At 36.7% G+C, this 21,957-nt stretch overlaps 3 protein-coding genes across 3 annotated transcripts; 2 read left to right on the forward strand and 1 right to left on the reverse strand.

Moving 5' to 3' along the window:
- Positions 1 to 2,429: 2,429 nt before the first annotated feature.
- On the forward strand, positions 2,430 to 7,899 carry LOC110784926 (meiotic nuclear division protein 1 homolog). The gene is made up of 13 exons (XM_021989366.2): positions 2,430 to 2,536; positions 2,632 to 2,666; positions 3,879 to 3,938; positions 4,608 to 4,688; positions 5,611 to 5,727; positions 5,934 to 5,972; positions 6,080 to 6,187; positions 6,287 to 6,349; positions 6,443 to 6,494; positions 6,646 to 6,690; positions 6,834 to 6,913; positions 7,410 to 7,546; positions 7,643 to 7,899. Exons 3-12 carry the CDS (start codon positions 3,936 to 3,938, stop codon positions 7,479 to 7,481), a joined length of 660 nt encoding a protein of 219 aa, XP_021845058.1. The 5' UTR covers positions 2,430 to 2,536; positions 2,632 to 2,666; positions 3,879 to 3,935; the 3' UTR covers positions 7,482 to 7,546; positions 7,643 to 7,899.
- A 562-nt stretch (positions 7,900 to 8,461) lies between these two features.
- Positions 8,462 to 9,928, reverse strand: LOC110784989 (ribonucleoside-diphosphate reductase small chain C-like). The gene has a single exon (XM_021989434.2). It carries the CDS (start codon positions 9,660 to 9,662, stop codon positions 8,661 to 8,663), a length of 1,002 nt encoding a protein of 333 aa, XP_021845126.1. The 5' UTR covers positions 9,663 to 9,928; the 3' UTR covers positions 8,462 to 8,660.
- A 1,829-nt stretch (positions 9,929 to 11,757) lies between these two features.
- Positions 11,758 to 21,662, forward strand: LOC110784988 (LIMR family protein At3g08930). Its single transcript, XM_021989433.2, has 14 exons — positions 11,758 to 12,458; positions 12,555 to 12,640; positions 15,995 to 16,113; positions 16,324 to 16,434; positions 16,740 to 16,838; positions 16,962 to 17,084; positions 17,530 to 17,592; positions 17,788 to 17,852; positions 19,796 to 19,905; positions 19,991 to 20,105; positions 20,187 to 20,252; positions 20,818 to 20,928; positions 21,010 to 21,076; positions 21,172 to 21,662. The coding sequence occupies exons 1-14, from the start codon at positions 12,109 to 12,111 to the stop codon at positions 21,217 to 21,219; spliced, it is 1,533 nt and encodes a 510-aa protein (XP_021845125.1). The 5' UTR covers positions 11,758 to 12,108; the 3' UTR covers positions 21,220 to 21,662.
- The last annotated feature ends 295 nt before the right edge of the window (positions 21,663 to 21,957 follow it).

Genomic DNA, 21,957 nt, shown 5'->3' on the forward strand with positions numbered 1-21,957 from the left:
TTCAAATTGAACACGAGTCACGCAAATACAACAATTTTTAGTAACAACACGGAATATGTCAGGAATAATAACTCAAATGACTTAGGGGCCGTTTGTTTCACGGTCTTTAAGAAAGGAAATGGGTATCGATACTTCCCTTCCCATTGTTGTTGTTTGTTTATCCATTTCAATCATTCTTTTTACCCCTCTCATTCCCCAACTTTTCCACTATCATGATTCCCCACTCCCAGGATAGCAACATTACCTCAAACTCTTCTTCAACTCATCTTCCTTGACCAACATTGACCAACTTACACACCACACCACCACCCAACTCAAACAGACCAACACCACAACTGTCACCCTAGCAACCACAAAAACCCACCACCACCACCTGCAACCACCCCCAAACCCACCACCATCACCCACAATCACCCCAAAGCAACCACCACCCGCAACCACTCCAAAAGAAACCACCACCTCCCGCAGCCAACCTGACCATCCCGAAAATCCACCCATCCCTAAAAATTTGAAGAAAAAATAATAAATAGAATGAAAAATTACTTTTTGTGTACTAAGCATGTCTTGAAATTGTCAAATTCGGCTATTGAATCTTCAGATTTGAGGTTTCTATAGTCGAATTAGACCATTTAAGCATCAAATCATCTATATTGTGAGAAAATAAGAGGCTGAGGGAGGGCGGCGGAGGGAGCAAGAGAGGGGAGGGAGGGTGGCGCAGGGAGCAAGAGAAGGGGCAGTGAGAGAGAAGATGAATGAAAAATGAATAAAAGCATCCCATACAACTCATTACATCAAATGGACTGATTTTCCTTCCCCTTATAACTCGTTCTTGATTCCATTCCGTTTACCACGTGCAAACCAACCGCCCCCTTATATTGATACTTCTTACTTTCTTAGCAAATATATCTATACTATATATATATATTAAAAGAGGGTCGTAAGAAAGTCTATCATGCCATTTGGTGCTCTCCTCCTTCAATACGCATGTTATCCACACATATTATATAAAATCTCAAATTAGTGATCTCCTCCTTCAATACACATGTTATCCACATATATTCTAAAATCTCAAAATTAGAAACACATGTATAGTTTATACAAGATTCGATCCATGCCCACTTAATTCAAATGCAAATGACTTATCCACTTGGCTATGTCATGCTACATGTTATTTCTTTGCAATTTAAATGTAATAAGTGATGATAAAATCAATAATTTAGTAAGAGTAGTAGTTAATTATGATTGTTTTTTTTGTATCAATCTATACTATATATTAAAAGGCGTTTATAAGAAAGTATACATGATACGTGACGTTCTGCTTATGGGTCGTTCGCTTCATGTAATCCTCATATACATTCTATGAAATGTCGAACATTGCCTGTTTAAGGTTTGAACCCTTGAGCTTGAGTTTAAACAATAAAGCTAAGCTATTAAATAATTCATGCAATCATTTCAAAAAATATAATATAAGTACATGCAAAGATTATTAATGTAGTAATCCGGGACATCGTCCGGGCCCAAAAACTTTTATTAAACTAATACCAGTAGATACCAATACGACTAGGGGTGGCAATGGATCGGGTTTGGATCGGGTGAAGCTCAATCCGCATCCATCCATGACATTTCATCCGTCATCCAACCCATCCATCATCCGTAAAATTCTTCATCCACATCCGACCCATCCATCATCCACGGGTGATTCGGGTGGGTCGGGTGAGAATCGGGTGAAATAAATTTGAAGATATATAAAAACAACTTAAAGTGACACATATTGCAATTAGGAATAATTAGTCCACATAGCGCAATTTTTACAAAGATTTAGATTTATCTGTGTTATCCTAGTAAGGGAACGCAATATTTTGCGTTACGCTTATGTCTAGTATAGTTTTATTTAGAATAATAAATATATTATGAAAGTAAATTATGATAAATTAAAGCATACAACTAATGTAATAGGTTGATGGATCGGGTGGTGGATCGGGTGGTGGGTTGGATGCACCTTCATCCATATCCGACCCACCCGTCATCCGATCCATCCATCATCCGTCAACCATCCGCTTATTTTCGGATTTTCGTCCGTATAATCTGGATCGGGTGGATGGATATCCATCGGATTAGGTTGAAATTGCCAGCTCTAAATACGACTATACGAGTGTTCATTGGACTCAAACCACATGAGATAGTTCCTCGTTTCATTTCGTCATTACACATTTAGAAGGTGGACCATGGTGCACATAGAGCATGATGCACCTTAAGAACACTAGTATATAATTGAAAGAACATCTGGTTCGAGAAAAGAACATGAGTAATTTTTTTTATTTAGGTTTTTAATAAATAGTAAAATAATATATTATTTTTATAACAAAAAAGTAAAATATTTTATAGCATTTTCTTTTTCCGTAGTCTCATATTCTTTGGCTTATTCACATATGTTCTTTTGGTGCACCATGCTCTACGTGCACCACGGTCCATAGTCCACAGGTTGCTTGAAATTTGGCGCTCCGAAGTCCGAAGTCCGAAGTCAAGCAAGCAACAGGTTCTCTCTTCTTCACTATCTTCCCCGCCCCAAAAAATCTGCGAATCTTATTTACACTACTTCACTCTATTCAATTTCCTCTTGCATTTCTGCAGCGATTGGATTTCAAAGTTCAACTCAGCGATTAAAGGTAAAACCCTGGCAAATACTCGACCAATTTCAACTTTCGAAATTCTGAAATTTGAGTTGTTATTTCGAATTATCTTCGCTATTACGTTAAAACGTCAACTAAAAGAAAACCTAAATTCGTTCTTTTTTGGTTATTATGTTAAAAACTTAATTTAGGTTCATCGTGTTTTTTTGTTTTTGTTTTTGTTGTTGTAGTTTTTGCTTGTAATCAAAGCATAGAATCGATTGCAGTTATATGAAACGCTTGATTTCTTTTGGTAATTTTCATCAATTTTCAAATTTTGTGCCGAAAAAAAACCGAGTTGAGGCCAATTTCAACATTTTCGCACAAAATTCATTTCAGTTTGAGTAATTAAGAGTTCAGGCAGTACGAAAGTTGATGCAAGGATTTTAGTGTTCATCTATTGAAATTCCACCGCGTGTTCCTGTTTTTTTTTATGCAAATGTCTTTATTGTCTAAAACGAACTTGGAAGATCAAATTCGACAAGATTTTAGTCCTGCTCGTGTTTCGTAATCGTTTAAAATTTGAATGCTGAACCATTGTTCTAAAATGAATTCAATTTCTGTCCGTGTATGCAAATATCAAATGTTAATTTTCTGCTTTGATTGTTTTTTTGTAATTAGGTGTGTCTGCCTTTTAGTTTGGGAGGTTTTGAACTTTTGATTAATATGCAATTATGCATCCTCTCTTTTCTGGTTGATAAATGCTGTTATAATGTCAGTTACTCCCTGTGCACAGTTTTTACGAAAATGAAGCTTATGTCTGAGTATTAAGAACCTTTGCAACTGGCCTGTCTGTTCTCTGTGCTTTGATCCAAGGATTTCATCGATTTCATTTCTCTGCATCTACGATATCTAACTGGTGTCAGTAAGCCCTACTCCTTTGGGGCACATGTACGAAAATAGCTTGATAGAGTATAATCAACAGGTGGATCAACCGAGCATGTTAGTTCTAGTTCAATGGTCACGTTGGTGATTACTTTATATCTTAGAAAGGATTCTCGGTACATTTCCTTTTGATTTTTACAGTAAAAGCTGGATAAATGTAATTGTTTTGACCTATATTGTCATTTTGGCAATTTATGGGCACTTAAATTAGTTAAATATGATCTTGACAGTTGTTATTTTTCATCTGAAGTATTCTGAATTCACTTTCTTTAACATGGATTGGTGATTATCTTGATAAACTTTTCGATGATTTCAATATTGCAGGGTATTGAAACCTGTTTGCTTCGGTGGGTTTTTATTCACTAAGAGTGTTGTGCAAACATGGTTAGTTTCCATTTTGCTATCTATCAATATGCTGTAACTGAGTTTTTTATTTGACATAATTTATATCATATTGAGATGGGTTAACTTTTTATTTCCCAAAAGAATGAGATGCTTGTCATTATACTGGCATACTGCCGCATCTCCTTGTCATGATACTTTAAGATTCAAATCCCAGAGTACTTATCCTTGTCATTATCTAAGAGAAAGATCGTCAGCCCATTATGTCCTGCTGCAAATTATATCAATGATTCATACTCGAGTTACATCAATTAGTAGCTGAATGGATCAAGAGCTGCAGCCTACATGCTTTAAGTTTTTGATAATTTTGATCCCAAAAGAGCTTGCAGGGGACCTTTTTGATAAACTGGACATGAGTTCAGATTTTGTGCATCAAGATATATAAAGAGAAGGATAGAGAGGAAAATTGGGGTCTGCAGATACCCATTATGCATTCTAGACAATATGAAATGTGTATTTACTCAGAACATGGGAATGCAATCATTATTCTATCGTGTCGCCTTGTTTGGGTGCCTTTTCACTACATTGTATAAGCTTGTTTAAGTTTGTTTGGTAGATAATATTTTTGTTAAAGTAATAGAATCTGCTACCTGTATTGGGTTGAGTATTTACGAGAACTCTTGCCCTCTGTTTTCTGATTTGTGGTTGTAGTCCAAGAAGAGAGGTCTTTCACTAGAAGAGAAGCGTGAGAAAATGCTTCAGATATTTTATGACTCCCAAGATTTCTTCCTTGTAAGTGTGAATTATCTGCTCTGTAACACATCATGAAGACTGATTTAAAGTAATGCAAAGGAGTATATCATTGTTATGCATATAAATAGGGCTATGTGAGCAGCCAAAAACAATCAATTTAAGCATGTTGCGGTCAGAATGACACTTGCTTCCTTTTTTCCTACGCATAAATCTCATTCGTGTGTAGTTCATCTGATAGTTGGTGTAATTCTTGGAATCAAATAGGTTTTATCACTTTGTTGTATTTTACAATGTTGGTCTGCCGGAGGTAAACAAGGTTGTTCCATATACCCCCCTGGCTACTGGAATAATCAACAACTTGACATCATTTCTCATATGTAGTTTCCTCTTTTAAGAAATATTGTTCCAAGACTCTATTCTTTTCGCCTGATTTTTACTGAAAACTGATTGAACCTTATTTTTACTGAAAACTGATTGGAACTAATTTGCACGACTAAAACATATTTTTATTTATTAAAACTGATATTTACCAATTCACTGTTGTGTTTGATCTTTCATCTTTGAACTTTGAAGGCACTGATTTTTAAATTATTGATTAAAAAATTTAAAACTAAATTTTACCAAGTATTATTTTTTAAGGTGAAGAGAACAAGGCCTAATACACAGGAGTCGGCCAATGGTGGACAGCATTTTTTTAGTTGCCTTTTCAACTAAGATAACTTTGCTGCAGATAAAAAATCTTGACCTGAGATCTTTCTACCGATATCTTGATATGTGTTCCATTAACTGCCTTTCTAATATTCTCAAGTATTTATCATGCTATGTGTCTCTCTCATATGCCATCAAAAGTGTGATCCATACCGACAGGCCTTCCATTTTTAATTTAAAAAAACTTCAACGTAATGCAACATTCATTAGATCAGCATGGAGTACTGAACGGTTTTTCTGTTGTTCATTCCAGCTTAAGGAGCTTGAGAAGATGGGGCCAAAGAAAGGTGTCATCAGTCAGTCGGTGAAAGATGTTATCCAAAGTCTTGTGGATGATGACCTTGTCTTAAAGGATAAGATTGGAAGTTCTGTAAGGATTTTTTGCTGGATTAACTCTGAACTTGAAAGTGATTACTTTTGAACTTATGATATAGCATCATAGCATGACCTGCTATGCTGTGACTTTGAATAATGCTATCATGATTTTCTACCTTTTGGGATAAATAACGAGTTGTTACCTAGGTATTTTCCTGGCTACATTAAAGCATGCTAGTCTGACCCTCTTTCTTTTGCTAGATATACTTCTGGAGTCTTCCTAGCACAGCGGGAAATCAGGTAACAGTTTGTGATTAATTCTACAGTGAATCGTAAGTTGAACTTTTAGAACTACAGGGAATATGTATCTTGGTTCAGCATTTAAATCTGGATTGACGGTTTGACAGCTTAGGAATGTGTCTCGCAAACTAGAATCTGATCTTCATGCCAGCAAGAAACGCTATGCTGAACTGGTGGAACAATGTGATGCCCTAAAGAAGGGACGCGAAGAATCTGTCAGTTGTTAACTTTACCACTGAGCTGTAATAAAATTAAAAATTTATTGTTTATTAATGACATTTCAGTGTCTTACTATGTGAGTTTATATTTTTAAGGATGAAAGGGAGGAGGTTTTAAATGAGTTAAAATCTGTTGAGCTGAAGCACAATGAATTGAAGGTTGGTTTGTTCTTGTTTGTCATTGTGCATTGCTAAAAGTACATAATTTTAGTTGGGAGTTTGATAGCATTTCTTAAATTCCTATGTTAATAGGAGGAACTGGCCCAGTATGCAGATAATGATCCCGCTGCTTTTGAGACAATGAGTAAGTAGCGCTTTTTCTATGTTCAACTACGTAGTTCTTAAGAGATTACTCCTGGTTTATCCTGTTTATCTTTTAGTCTTCTAGTTGTTCAGTTTGTTGATATGCATTTCGAAATAACTAATTTCTGAACTGTCAATGTGAATCTTGACAGAAAAAGCTATAGAAGTTTCATATTCGGCTGCCAACAGATGGACAGGTTAAAACCTGTTATTTTCTTTTATAATACTATCATTCATTTAACGGAAGCACATCTTGTATTAGCGCAAAATGGGCTTAATATATATAGATTGTACTAGTTTCTTTCTGTATTTATAATCCCTTCCCTAAAACAATGTGCAGATAATGTTTTCACTATGCGGCAGTGGTGTGCAAACAATTTCCCACAGGCTAAAGAACAGCTTGAACACATGTACCAGGAGGTATCTTTTGAAATTATTCAATATTTTCACTGCTGCATCTATTCAATAGTATTTCGACTGTGTGTGACATTGGAACTCCATTTCTTTCTGCTTCTGACTTATAAGTACTTTCCACTACAGAAAGTCATTTTTGCATACTTGTACCTTGGTATGACTGCATGTCAAGTTTTGTTTAAGGATTAAGCAACAGCTTAATTCTTGGGGATCATTTTAAAGAATCTTGGAATTGGTTACCTGAACTTGCTGCAGAGTGCAGATCTTCTTTTTATCTTGAACGTGGTCATCCATAATCCTCTGTCTAACTTTCTTCATGTAACAATAGTGTTCAACACTCACTGACATGTCCTGATACTCTTCGAATGCATTCCATATGACATGGTGTGCCAAAAATATCAGTCCTTGTGTTGCCAATTTGAGGCTATAAATTATTGGTGTGCATTCTAATGGCCTTGCTTTACGGAGGATATTCTATGATGTGTGCTCCTTTGTGCCGCAGGCTGGAATAACAGATGATTTTGACTACATAGAGTTACCAAACCTTGCTTCACTTGGAACTCCAGATAACTAGCTAGAAGAAGAATCTATGTTCATGCTGCCTGGCCGCTAATCTTCTGAAAAACAACTGCTCTTTTGGTAAATACGATGCAGTACTCAAGTTAAATGATACTAGTATGCATCTACAGATGTCTCTATGCTCATACTTTCAGAATGTTTCTTCTATTTATGCAGGCAGATCCTGTTATAACTTGACCATACAAATCTTCCACGGGTTTTTTTTCCTGGTCAATAGACATTGCTGTTTTTTAGTTTTATAGTGAGACAAGGGCTAATTTTAGCTGATGTAAGATTGCTTAAGTATTTATGTTAAACAGATTGATGTAGCCTCGTTTGTTTGTCAGCTTAAATTCTCCTGTCTTAAATTTTACCATTCTTCATGAGATTGAAAAACCGACATCTGGTAACGAATGAAAGTCTGGTTAAAAGAACTTTTTTGAGGTCTATCTTTGGATGAAAGAAAAAATTGTCTAGATATATAGATTTCCATTTCGATAAAACATAACTACACCAAAGTCAATCGAGAAATTAAAGCAGTACTATAAAAATGAAATTGACTTAAAATAATAAGAAAAAAATTTAGTCTGCCATTATTATTATTATTATTATGAATGTGAAACATTTCCTTTCATGAATAGAAAAGTGCAAACCGAAATAAATAAAAATGCACCATTATGATTTCATACAAGCCAAGTGAAACCCAAATGAAACTTGGGCATTTGTTGTATTACTTCAACCATATTTGCTACGGAGTATTTGTTTGCATATTCGAACAAACACAAATTTTCAAGGTGCAAATTACTACTCCGTATACAATTGTGGCTTTTATAGCATTTCTTATAATTTAGATGTACTGTTAGGGTCATAGCAAATGCATTATTTTCTATGGTATGCTCATATTTTTGCATTAAAATAGTGGTAGTTAGCTAAATAATCACACAAGGTCGTTGTGGCATAAAATAAAAACGAAGGCAATTTCTTATCTAATTTGCATACAGCTAAATAACATCACTTTATTTTACCAAGCAAAATAGTCGTTAATACAAGGACATAAGGAAAAAATAATATAAAATGCACATAACTTTAAAATTACAAACATACTACTCCATATTTTACATACATTAGAAATGCCAAATTAGTAGTACTAATTGCTCAAAGATTTTGATCATAAAAACTAAACCTAAAAGTAAATTTAAAAATCCTCGTCCATCTTGAAGACATGGGTACCACCACCATTGCCATTCAAGCTAGACATTACAGAAGCTTTCTGATATTCCCCAACTCTCTTTTCAAAGAAGTTAGTCTTCCCTTGAAGAGAGATCAACTCCATCCAATCAAATGGGTTTACCACACCGTACACCTTACCACACCCAAGCGCAGCCAAAAGCCTATCTGCGACAAACTCAATATACTGACTCATCAGCTCACAGTTCATCCCTACCAGCTTTACAGGCAGCGAATCCGTCACGAATTCACGCTCGATTGCCACCGCTTCTTCTACGATTGACTGGACTTTCTCCACACTTAGTTTCTTCTTCAACAAGCTGTACAGCAAGCAGGCGAAGTCACAGTGAAGCCCTTCGTCTCGCGATATCAGCTCGTTTGAGAAGGTTAATCCGGGCATTAACCCGCGCTTTTTGAGCCAGAATATGGAGCAGAAACTTCCGGAGAAGAAGATCCCTTCAACGCAAGCGAAAGCAATTAGCCTCTCGGCAAAGCATTCTGCGCCGTCAATCCATCGGAGGGCCCACTCCGCTTTCTTCTTCACGCAGGGGATGGTCTCGATTGCTCGGAAGAGGTGGGATTTAAGCTCTGAGTCTTTGATGTAGGTTTCTAGGAGGAGAGAGTACATTTCGGAGTGGATGTTTTCGATTGCTATTTGGAACCCGTAGAAGGCGCGCGCCTCAGCAACCTGGACCTCTTTCATGAATCTGCCGGCGAGATTTTCTAGGACTATGCCGTCGGAGGCGGCGAAGAAGGCGAGGATATGGGTGATAAAGTGTTGCTCGTCGGCGGTGAGCGCGGTTTCCCAATGACGGTTGTCTTGTGAGAGGTCTACTTCTTCCGCTGTCCAGAAGGAGGCTTCAGCCTTCTTGTACATCTCCCAGATTTGTGGGTATTTGATTGGGAACATACAGAATCTATCTGGGTTTTCGGTGAGAAGTGGGTCGGTTTCTTCGATTTTTGAAGGCATTGTTAGGGTTCCTGAAATAACTCAAGAAATTGGGGATAATTTTTTCTGGGGTGGATTTTAAAATAGGCAAATTTTTCTGGGGGGTTTCAGATTTGGGACTGTGAATTGTGGTTTGTTATTGGGGATTTTGGTGGGGTTTTATAGAAAAGGGAATTAGGGATTTGAAATTCTGGGGGGAGGGGATTTCTGAAAAATAAAATTGGGGGCAGCGGGAGATTTAGAAAATTTGGGGGGAGTTTTTGGAATTTGGGTAGCTTGCGGGAGAATGAATCGGGGAGAGGGTATTTTGGGAATGTTGATGATTATTTGGTGATTTTTGGTGACGTGTACGAATTTTATAGGGTGAATATGTTTGGTAAATATTCGGAGGGTCGAGTTCGAAGTTTTGCGAAGGAGAAGCTTAGGGTGAGTTTATCCTTAATCTTGAAGTGAGTCTCGAGGTGAGTCTCAAACCTAAATCTTGAGATAATGTGGTAAAATACTACACTAAGCCTTGAAGTGAGTTTGAAAATCCAAGACTCACTCAAGACTCACTTAAAACTCTACTTTTTTATTCCTCCAATCAAATCATGCCACACCATCAAACTTAATTTATCTTATTTCACCCAACTAAATTATTGATGGTTTATGTATTATTTTGTTTCATTTGCCTTTAAATTTATGTTCTAGATCTTTTGAATTTAATATGTTGTATTATTGTTTCTAATTTGTACGGAATATACGTCAATTTTGAAATAAACATTTTATGTTTTTTTTTCATTTTTTTCTCGAATTATAAATTAGTTTGTTTTAACGCTGATCAACATGGGCCCGGCCTGATCCGGTCCGAAAATTACCGGGTTTTGGGCAGAATGCCCGCCCCACCCCGATTTTTTATTTTTAAATTACGGGCTTTGGACAACGCAAAACAACAATTTTAGTTATAAATTTGGTCCGGCTCAAAATTGGCCCGAAAAGCCCGCTATTGAGCCCGAAATAACGGGTTTTGAGCATACAAAATTGGTCTGAAACTTGGCGCCTCCCGCCCCGACATAGTGGACAAATTTTTATGTCCTCGACCCGCCTTTTGATCAGGTCTACTTTGTTTGTATATAAGAAAACATAGTTTCAATATTATTTAAAAAATGCACCAAAAAAAGCCATATACATAAAATATTATTTTAAGAGTTAGATGAGTCTGAGATGAACCTATGTGTAAAAATATGGTGAGTTTTGTGTGAGTCTGGATAATGAAAAAATTAATGGAAAGCTGATGTGGCAGAGTCTGGAAATTAGAGGTGAGTCTGGGGATAAACTCACCATAAGGAGAGAATAAAGGAAACCTTCTCTCTAAATAGCCCAATTTTTTGGTTGGAAGGTGAATTCTCTCCGTTAAACCAAAATATTATTATTTTTTCAATTTTTTTAATGGTAAAACGAAGTGCAAGAATTGCTTAGAGCAACTCCAATGGTGAGCTAAAAGATGTTGTGGCTAAATCTGCCACGTCAAATTTCTAGCTATAATTGATTAAAATTACAAGTTATCACATTGGTGGGCTACAATACTTTGTAGCTCCCTATAATATTTTAATTTAAATAATTTATCTACTAGAGCTATATTTTTGTTGAGCTACGTAGCCCAAAATAGCTACAAGGTTTTAACAGCTGCTTATGTCATTGTTGTACCAATGGTGGACTTCCTACTCACATGTTCATTTTTTTTTTTGTGATCAGGTCCATATTGTAACAATTGGAGTTGCTCTTAGAAAGTGAAAAAATGTTATTCCCTTCGTATTTATTTAAGAGATACACTTGGCCGGACACGGGTATTAAGAAGAAGAATTAAATGAAATAAAGTAATAAAACAAGTGGGGTTGGGTAGATATTTTAATAAGTAAAATAAGTAGACACATGTCATTTTAGTGAGTGGGGGTGGGGGTAAGGTGTAGATAAATTATTTAATTATATAATGGAGTTTATAAGTTACTAAAAATAACAAGTGTATCTATTAAATAAATACGAACGAAAAAGATAAGTGTATCCCTTAAATAAATACAGAGAGAGTATGCATATATACATAAACGCCAGTTTTACGAATAAATTAAAATTCCAGCAAGGACTCAACAAGGCTTGTGTTTTTGTGAATTGTGATTATGCTTTTCGGTTTCCGACAGGCTGTTCCAAAAATGGTTTTTTTCAAACCAGGAGAAATGAACTCAATCCCTTAAATCCCCAAACTATCCTTTCATCTTGTCCAAAAGTTACAACAATCCACATATAAACCCCGTAATTATTCCCATTTCCAAATGTTAAAACCGTAAAACCACACAGAAATCCCCACCCCCACTACCTTGCCCTTTCAAAGATTCAACTCAAACACAGACAAACACATTCAAATTTTCTCTCTCCTCAAAATTCAGATCTGCGACACAAACCCTAACAAAAAAAATTGATCCCCAAATCAGCAATGGGGGATTTCAATCTAGCATTGCTGCTCGTCGCGATAATCGTTACGGTGTTAGTCTTCGTCTTCAATGTATACCTTCTGATCAACTACCAGCATCCTGATGACGTCAACCAGGCTTACTTTCCTAAATTCGTCGTCGTTTTGGGTCTTTCTGTCGCCGTTATCTCCATCCTTATGCTCCCCGCTGACGTCGCGAATCGTCACGCTTGCCGCCACGCTCTGTATAATGGCGCTTGTCATTTGACGTTGCCGATGAAGCAGCTTTGGCTTGCTATTTACATTATCGACGCTATACTTGTCTTCTTTGTTATTCCCTTTGCTATGTTTTACTATGAGGGAGACCAGGACAAGTACGGTACATTGCCTCAGCTGATTTTTGATTTTTTGTTTTCTGAAGTTTTTTTATGAGCTTATAATAATTGTGTTTTGTTAATTGGATGTTGCAGGAGTGTCGGGAAGCGGGTTAAAAGCGCGGCAATCTATGTGGGTGTTACAGCGGTCGTTTGCGGTCTTACATTAGGCATTCTATATGGTGAGGCATTATTTGAAATTGGTCTTTACTGTGGTATTGAAATTGAGTGGCTTGTTTACAAATGTGATGCACGAGAATTGCTTTTATACGATGCTTGGAATGCGAGGGATGAATTAAGGGGTAATAGGATCTGATTCGAGGATGGGTTTTGTGACAGTGATGGGTTGAGGTGGCTGGAAGGAATTTGTGGATGAACTTATTACTCCATAGTTATTCTAAGATATGTTAGTGTGATCCTGCATCTATCTTTACCTGTGTTAAATTTGGAGTGTTCCTATAAAATAGTAGAAAGACTAGGAAAAACCTTATTTATGTATGTATATATGTTGGAATCGGATGCTGTATTGGAGTCCGGCATTTTGGCAAGTCTGAGTAACATAGATTGTAGGAGGGAGTAGAGGAGTCTGCAGTTTCGCCCATATGCATATGCAGGGGAATTTTGGGACAGGCTTCACGTGTAAGGTAAGAGGCTTAGTTGAAGCACAAAAGTGAAACAATAGGGGTCCTAGAGTCTAGAGCGCAGGTGTAAGGCGCACGCCTCGTTGAAGTTAGGTGTTTTTAACGAAGTTCAAAATTTTGGTGTTAAAAAGCAGTTGTGCGCCTTGGTGCTCTTCTTTTGCGCCTCCCCTGTGCCTCATTGAGATTGCCTAGCTTAGCCAATAAAAGTGCTTGACCTGTATCGCCTTGGGCTTCAGCTCCTAGGAAGCACAATTTTTTATACACTGATGTAGCATTAGACATTTAGTCACCCCCTACCAGTAAAAGAGGTTATTCCAGGGACAAATTTTGAATATATTTTTTTATTTGTTTTTTTTCTTGGATGAAGGAGCCTCATCCAGATTGGTGTAGTCCATGGCACGAGAATCTCTTGCTTAAGTAGACTCAAAGATTTGGGATTTGGGGGTGGTAAAAGTGAGTCTAGAATTCTAGATAAAGTGAGAGGTGGGTGTTTAATCTACCTGGAAAAGTGACTAATCTGACTATTACTCTACAATGCCTGAGAAAGACTGTGCTCCTTCATTAACCTTCATGAACATTATAATGATTGTTCAAAGCTAGGTTTTTTTCTTGCCTAAAATAACAGATGGAAATATTGTATGACTTCGTTGATGAAGAGAAGGGACTGCACTTTACAATTTTAAAGATAGAATCGGGTTGTTTGCTTGAAAAAGGAGCAGTGTTATTGTGTATTCTCAAGAAAGTGCATATGAAATTGAGGTAGATTTAACTCTTTGCTTTTACCTCAGATAACGTGATGGGTGATTGGGGTTTAAATGCATTCAATGCTATAGATTCAGTTGAGTAAATACAGTGGTGATAGAGTATGATGAAATGTTTTAGATTCAACTTTCGATTTCTTATATGATCTGTTTGATTCAATGTTTTTTTTTTATGTGGATGTTTTTTTTTGTTTTTGTTTTTGTTTTAATGGATACTGCATTGAAGCATATACGTAGGCAGAGGACAGGTTGATTATATAGGTTTCGGATAGATTTATAAACTTATACTAGTAATATTATTATGATGCTAACTTAGTTTCATTGTAGTCAACATCCTACAAAAGTGTCAATCTATGGATATTGAAATCTATGGAAGTTTTGTTCGTTTGTGAAGTTGATTTTCTTCAAATTAATCGTGGAAAGACAAGCAATCCATTCATTGACAAAATATCACTGTACAATTGCCTATTTTAGGTGACAACAACATGAAATATTCCATTTACCTAACCCCCCTGCCCCCTTGTAAGCACTAAGCAGGTTCCCACACTTCGTAGGAAGTAACATGTATGTTGATTAATGGTAAGATGGAAACTTGATCAAGTGAAATGAAACTTGGACCTTCCATGTTATCATACATCCAATCCAACTAAGTCAATACCTTTGTGTCATCTCAACCAAGAAATAGTGCCTATGACACCTTCGGTCCAAAAGCTTGCTACTCAAACAATTGAGCACTGATGGAAATGTTTATCAACCAAGAATTATTCGATAATCCCCATCTCACACTGGCTACTGTTAAGGCTGTTTTATGGCGAATATTTGGTCTTGCGCTCACCAATTGCACAACAAATTTATTGTACATCGGGGTATTTTTTACTCAGTTTTTGTTAACTTCAACATTTTTTTGGTTAACTTTTTATATAATGAAGAGATTTTTTATGGATAAACCTTTTAAAGGGTTACATGGTTACCTTTATACATTATGAGTGACTTTGAAGGGATAATTTTTATTAAAAAAAAAGTTTTATCACTGAAAAACAAGTAACTTTTAAGCATCTTGGAGTAACTTTTAAGCATTTTGGGATGACTTTATACTATTGATAATATTTATTGTACACCGCGTGTAATTAAGAATTTGTGTATAGAGAATTGGGAATGGCTAAGATTATATCTGGCATTAATGGCCATAAGCTGCGTTTGCAGCCTTTCTATTATTACAAGGGTGAGGCTGGATAAATCCAACCCCATACCTCCCCTTCTACAGGTGCCTCTAGAGCCTTAGAAAGCTAGAGGCATGGTTAATGTTGAGGTTTCTCCACTCATGAGCAATAGGACCAGAAGTTAAAAGATGAGAGCAAGAGAAATGGGAGACAGCGTATTTGGTTTTGGGTTGTGTTAAACGAATGGTCTATGGAGAACAAGGGACAAGAGGGTGGAGATGTGGGGAGGTGATAATGTAGAGATGGTGAGGGGTTGGTTGTGGTGTGGAGTTCATATATTCAGAATTTTCTTGGTTGAAGAGAAATCATATAAGGGCTATAAGTCATTAAAGCAAACAGCTTTAACAAGTGATGGATTGGATTAAAGTTGTATCCTTACCACCTCATATTTGACTCCACACCCTATCCGAGTCAACTGCGTAACCATGTTGCTTATGGGCATCTGTTTTTATTGAGTTGTTGGTGCGAAATAATTTTTGATTTTCCTTACATTTATTTACGTTCCCTTCAGGCTTTTGGGGCCTTTTGTTAAATAATGAGATCGATCTGTCGTAAGTGAAGTTCCGGAGTGAACTTGTGCATTTTAATTATTGGAAGTTCACCTTTGTAAATATCTTATTGGTGAAGAAAAAGAAAAAGGAAACAAAGTTGGTATGTTAGGGAGGGTTTGTGTAACTTTTGATCCCAGACAGTGTAAAATTCAATCATTACTTGAATTGAAATTCTTCCCTGCTCAATTGCTTTGTAAAATTTAATTGTAATTGGATTTTCAAATTAGAACCGGAGAGATTACTCACATCAGAATGATTTAAAGTAATGTCAATGTGTGATTGCGATCTTTGTTTGTGGAAAGATTAACTTTGTTTTGTAGTTTTACTCAAAGTCTACTCCTGACTTTGGTCCAATTGTCTCAGGGTTGGTTGGTAAGGTTGACTTTACTGTCCGGCATCTTTCCTCTAGCTCAACTTCATTTCCCAGTTCGTGGAACGGCTTTTCTACTAGTGGCTCTCCATGTATTGGTAATTCACGACAGGTTAGGAACATAAAACTGTCAAAATCACTTGATCTTATATGTATTGACCTACCGGAAATTCTGTTCCTCTCCCCTTTTCATTATATTAGGCGCTCCCATACATTCAAGCCTTAACTTGATCTCGTTATGGATACTGTGTTTTTTAAGTAATCTGGTATTTCCACTATTTTCTTAGTCACTTTTCCTCTGTTTACTTGTGTTTCTGTTTAGTGTTCTGCATATACAGCTAGCCCTTCGTCAGAGACCACATGGACTATGCGAACAACCTTCCCAGAATACGTTGTTGCTCTTGCAACCGTTGCAGGATCTATTCTTTTCACGGTATGTTCTTCCTTTTCAAATGCCATTACATATCAGTGTTTCTTGGTAGTGTCTCACTCTCTCTTATCATTTTCTGAGAGCATTGTTTAAAGAATAACAGACTGTCTTCAGTTTGTTAGGAACTTTTTTCATTGCAACTTCTTGGGGAATGATGTTTGTTAGAATACTTTGAATCAAATATAACTATTATTTCTGTCTTGCCTTCTCGAGGCGTAACTAATTTTGAAGTTCTACTAGTAATTTAAATGAAGTCTGTCTCATCGTGTGAGAGAATGTTTCTGACTGAACCTTGTTTCCTTAAATAGATATTGGGCGGTACTGGCATTGCTTGTCTACCTTTGGGGCTCATATTTGCGTTCTTCAGGCGCCCAAAAGCTGTTATAACTCGCTCACAGTATATTAAGGTATCTTCTTTGTCCATCTAGCATTTAGAACATGTTGAGAAACTTTATGATTCTGTAACAATTTGTTTTCTATACATGTCGGTGCATATTTTGTGCTTCTCATGTCCTACTTCTGTCTATTAGGAAGCTACCGAGCTTGGTAAAAAGGCAAAAGAATTGAAGAAAACTGCCGATTCCCTTCATCAGGAGGAAAGAAGTGGCAGCAAGGGAAGAAAATGGCGTAAAAATGTGAAAGCAGTTGAGAAGGTAAGGCAGCTGATAATTTGGGTTAACTTCAGTAAGTTCATTATTTCATGCTGTTTTCCAAAGTATGTTCCACATCATGTCTACTGGTTTTTAATCTTTAGCACTCGTTGGAGGGGAGTGAGGGACCTTAGTTGTATCTGGGGCTTGATAAAAATGGGAAAGCATCTCAAGTTCTTATCTCTTGCCAAGACTTGTACTCGTATTTACTACTTTAAAACTACAAAAAAACTGCTTTCTTCCTCCCTCTTCCCGTAATGCAAGGAGCCTAGAACTAGGGGATGGGCTGGCCATGTTCTATCAAGAGGTTTGTGTCACCATTTATGGTCATGGACTACTCACGGCCCTATCAAGTGGTTTATGTCACCATTTATAGTTCTAATGTCATAATATATTGGTTTTGTTAATTGTACACATAAAAATTATTGGTAACTTTTGTGCTTTGTAGGAGTTGCTATTACTGGAAGAAGATATGAACTCTTTGGAAGAGATGTATCCTCAAGGGGACAAGGTGGGGCTTGTGACTTTGAGTTATTGATGTTCATATTGTTGATGATTGTAATCCCCTCCCTCCCCCCCAATGCTTTGTGACTTTTCTTGCTTCACGTTTCGCGAACAGTTCCTTACAACCCCAAATCATTTGGGACTAAGGCTTTGTTTTTGTTGTTGTATGTGTCTTGCTAATTCATCCTTCTGGTTCATTCAGGCTGAGACTGCATGGGCTTTTACTGTACTGGGATACTTGGCGAAGCTCATATTGGGAATCTTAGGGTGAGTGACCCGATCGTTGATTTTTATGAATCTAGTTACTGCATTTTGAGTAGATGCATTGCTATATTTTTGTAGGTTGTTATCTGTAGTTAATTGAAAATCTTTGTGCGTCATCTCTCCTTTTCTGGGCTTCTGCTTTTACCTCTTTTGGGTGTGGCAGGGGTTCGGTTGTGGTGGTCGGTTATTATTTGATATAAACTAATGAATTTTAAGGGTTTTACTTTAATACACAGAAAATGTTTGAACTCTATCTTTTATGCAGAACTCGATATCTTAGACGTTTAATTTTTTTCTGCAGAGGAAAAGCATTCTTATTTGTAACTCTTGCAAGATAGGATTATTATTTTATTCATATTTTCTTTTGTAACAATTCATGTGTGGTTCCTAATGGACGTTAATTCTGTAAATTATTTGTAACAATAGCCAAAAGAAAAAATCAGTATTATTATGTATCTTCAGATAAATACCCTTAGATCTCACAAATAGACTATTCATGTATTCTTTTATTAAAATTCAGCCTATCCTAGTAATGCAGTTGGTGCACTGATTCCTAAACAAGCAGACTGATGTATTTTCCTTCCTCTTCAATTCTTCATCCTTTGACTTGTTGTCTTACTGGCAAGAATTTGTCCTGAAGTTGCTGGTTTGTCATAAGGCTGCAAACATCTTAGCCTTCCTTAGCCTGCCAATGGTGTTGTCCATAGTTGTCTCCTAGCGCCTTTCTAAGTAGCTTGTCCCCAAATGAGTTATTAAGATTTTCATTAGGCTAAGTGGAGTTGGTCATTGCAAAGTAGCATTAGGGGACCCTTGCTTATGTTTTCCACCTGAATGGTTCCTTAATGATTGGCGGTAGTCTGGGTTTGGGAATTATATACCTATAATTACTCTGCATACTGACTTCTGTAAGATTTTCCAGCAGCAAGGTCATTGAAATTAATGATTTATCTTTTTTTTTTCTTAGATGGATTTGTTTTTAGCATCCAGAAAGGAGACCTTGCTGATGCATTCTTTGTCTTCAGAAGAGGGTTAACATCTCTGAGACTGAGCTTAGGGTGAATTGCATACTGTTAGTTAATGCTTTTAAAAAACTAAGAACACAAGGTCATGGAAGTAGTTAAAATGTAGCTTTTGCTACCTCATCTGTTATGTTTTATCCTTTTGTAGTAAAAATTTCATTTTATTTCCTAACAAATACAAATCAAGATTTCAACATATATATATATAATTTCATAGAGCCTGTTAAAATAAGAAATTGACGAATGAGAAATTGAGAATAGATCTGGATTAAAGATTGAACTTTATATCTCCTTAATTAATCCTGTTGCCCTCTAACTTCTGATTGTCATGTCTCCCAACTTTTCAAGAATAGTGTAATGGAGTATTAAGTTTCCAGGAATTAGATATGCTGTATTTGATTTGATATGCACTCCCTCCGTCCCGGAATACTCAAATCGGTTTGACCGGCACAAAGTTTAATGTAATGTAATTGACTTATTATTTAATTTGATGGTAGTTGACAGTGGAGTATTTTTTTTAATATAGATAGTGAGAATTGTGTCAACCTTTTAAAGGGGTAGTGGGAAATGACTCACTTTTTAAAGTTTCTTTAGGGAGTAGGGATATAGGTGGGTCCATGGGTAAGTATAATATCAATAATAGTTTTCCATTTATACAAACGGTGCGAGTAATCCGGGACGGCTTTATAAGGAAAGCGGTGCGAGTATTCCGGGGCGGAGGGAGTATCAACTTACTTCCTCTCTGCTTCCTGAAGTTAATGAGGAAGCTTCTTTCTGCATCAAGTTGTTGCTTATTTCATAGTCATGTAGTTTCTTATAGGAGTTTGTATCCACTAATCAATTCGGATAACTATAATCACAGAGCGGATTGTTCATGTGCTTGACATGGTCAAGTTCCTTAATTTCAGTTTTCTGCTTTTGTGTCAGGTTGATTGTTTCAGTGGCTTGGATTGCACATATTTTTATATATCTGATAATCCGGCCTCCACTATCTCCTTTCTTGAATTATATCTTCGTCAAGTTGGACGATGTTTGGGGTGAGTTTCGTTCAAACACGACACTGCTTCTGTTACATTTGGTTATTTGATTGTTATTGTAAACTCCTTTTTTGTTACTTTGCAGGGCTGCTTGGTACTGTAGCATTTGCATTTTTCTGCTTCTATCTTCTTGTGGCAGTTGTTGCTGGAGCAACTATGCTTGGTCTAAAATTAGTTTTCATCACCATCCATCCCATGAAGTAATGAACTTTAAAGTATTTGTTTTATTCATTGAGTTGGCGGTATTTTATAGTATTTTACATGAGTTGACTTGTTTACAGGTGGGGAGCCACTCTCATGAATTCCTTCCTGTTCAATGTCGGTTTAATTCTTCTTTGCTCTATCAGGTTTGCCCCTTGGCCCTTGTTTACTTTATTCTAATTTAATGTCAGCTACTCAGTTCTGGCACCTGAGGACGGTGCTGTAATGGAAATAATGGATAGAGATAAGTTGAACGCCAAATTTTGATTTCATTCCAAATAAGTATCTTATATGACTGTCTTTAGATATGTGCCAAGCTTTTTGGCTTACTCTGAATCAACTGTATTTTCTTTTTTCTTCTCAAAGTCTGCTGTTTTCATTTATCTTCTCCCCCCACGTAGACCACTTTTGGGCTTGGATCCAATACCTCTGCATATAGGCCTATAGGTGCTCTGGCTGCAAAATGCGAGGCTTTAATTTACTGCTTTAGGGCTTTAGGGAGGGAACACAAAATTCTATGAAGAGGATGTATTCTAGCTACTCTCTTGCATTCTCTATCTTTTTTTCGTTTCTCTTTTCTCCCTCCCAGACCCTTTCTACTCGTTTTTTCTGGTCTGCTAACATTATTGAGCTACTGTGTTATCGTAGTTCTTCTTATTGCTATTATCTTTGACTAAACTTGTGATCCTTGTCCCTTTTCTTTGGTTTCAGTGTGATCCAATTCTGCGCCACTGCATTTGCATATTATGCCCAAGCAACTGCTGCTGGTGAAATATTTGGCCACACCTTGCAGTCTCTTCGTGGCATTAAATATTTATACAAGTCAGTTTACTCAGACCCTCCTTGTTTATAATGTTTTGTTCATAGTTTGTAAATGCTTACCTTGTCTTTTTTTATTTATAGGTATAACGTGTTTCAAATCGCTTTTGTTTCATTAGCTATATTGACATTCCTCTACTATGCGGCCTTTGTAAGTTTCAAAATTCCCCTCTATTACTTGTAGAATTAGGAAAACCTACCTGTTCCCGGGGAGTTTAAGCTGACTTGTTGTAATTTATGGTTCAGGGTTGGCGGAGAAAGAAGCCTTCTGGCAGGATACAGATTTCCTCTTGATCATGTATTTGGATGTAAAATCAGCCACGTGAAGTTGTTAAAGTTGCAAGTGACTTAGTTTGGTCGTATTCTGGATTGCTTTGGCGTAGGTGTCGTGTCATTATACTCGGAATCTGGTTGTGGATTGAGCAAGTTGAAGAGTGATGCTGCATTACGGCCAACTATATTTACTTTAATATTCTCATTGTATGTATTTGTCTTGTTTGAGTTGTGTAAAACCAAGTGTAGGACTTATAGAGAGATTTTTTTGGGCACAGGGGGGAGGGCGAGGGGGGAGTGGGTACGAGCATCATGCTGTTGTAATATAATTATCGGGGAGAGTGTATGATCAACTAGGTGCATTGTGACTGTCAATCCTTTTAGATTCATTTGTTCTATGATTTCATTCATTTGTTCTAATTTTATCCATTACATTCTAATGTTATCTAACAAATTTCGAGTTAGTGTATATTCTTGAAAAATACTTTTTTTTGAAGGATCTAAGATGAAAAGAAGATGCTCATAACCCTACATTTGGCCAAAAACTTGTTATTCTTCCGTAAGATTCTTCTTTGTCTATGAGACTATGACGGCTTTACTGGTTTACTCTCTTGTTCTTGACCCAATTTTCATTACAAATTAGAAGGTACATCCGGTTGTATTGTCGTTTTGTAATTTTCAACTCAGCTAAAAGCACAAACTTTAGTTTAAAAGCACATATTTATGGCTTAAAAGCACATATTTAAGGTCATTTTTACA

Source organism: Spinacia oleracea, chromosome 6 (assembly GCF_020520425.1).
Source record: "Spinacia oleracea cultivar Varoflay chromosome 6, BTI_SOV_V1, whole genome shotgun sequence".
In the NCBI taxonomy this organism is placed as follows: domain Eukaryota; kingdom Viridiplantae; phylum Streptophyta; class Magnoliopsida; order Caryophyllales; family Amaranthaceae; genus Spinacia; species Spinacia oleracea.

Coding starts and splice junctions, on each gene's coding strand:
- LOC110784988 (XM_021989433.2), top strand. CDS start 12,109: ATGGGGGATTTCAATCTAGCATTGCTGCTCGTCGCGATAATCGTTACG. Junction 19,906..19,990: donor CAAGTTGGACGATGTTTGGG/GTGAGTTTCGTT, acceptor GTTACTTTGCAG/GGCTGCTTGGTACTGTAGCA. Junction 20,253..20,817: donor ATTCTTCTTTGCTCTATCAG/GTTTGCCCCTTG, acceptor CTTTGGTTTCAG/TGTGATCCAATTCTGCGCCA.
- LOC110784926 (XM_021989366.2), top strand. Junction 4,689..5,610: donor ACTCCCAAGATTTCTTCCTT/GTAAGTGTGAAT, acceptor TGTTCATTCCAG/CTTAAGGAGCTTGAGAAGAT. Junction 6,914..7,409: donor TTGAACACATGTACCAGGAG/GTATCTTTTGAA, acceptor TTTGTGCCGCAG/GCTGGAATAACAGATGATTT.
- LOC110784989 (XM_021989434.2), bottom strand. CDS start 9,662: ATGCCTTCAAAAATCGAAGAAACCGACCCACTTCTCACCGAAAACCCA.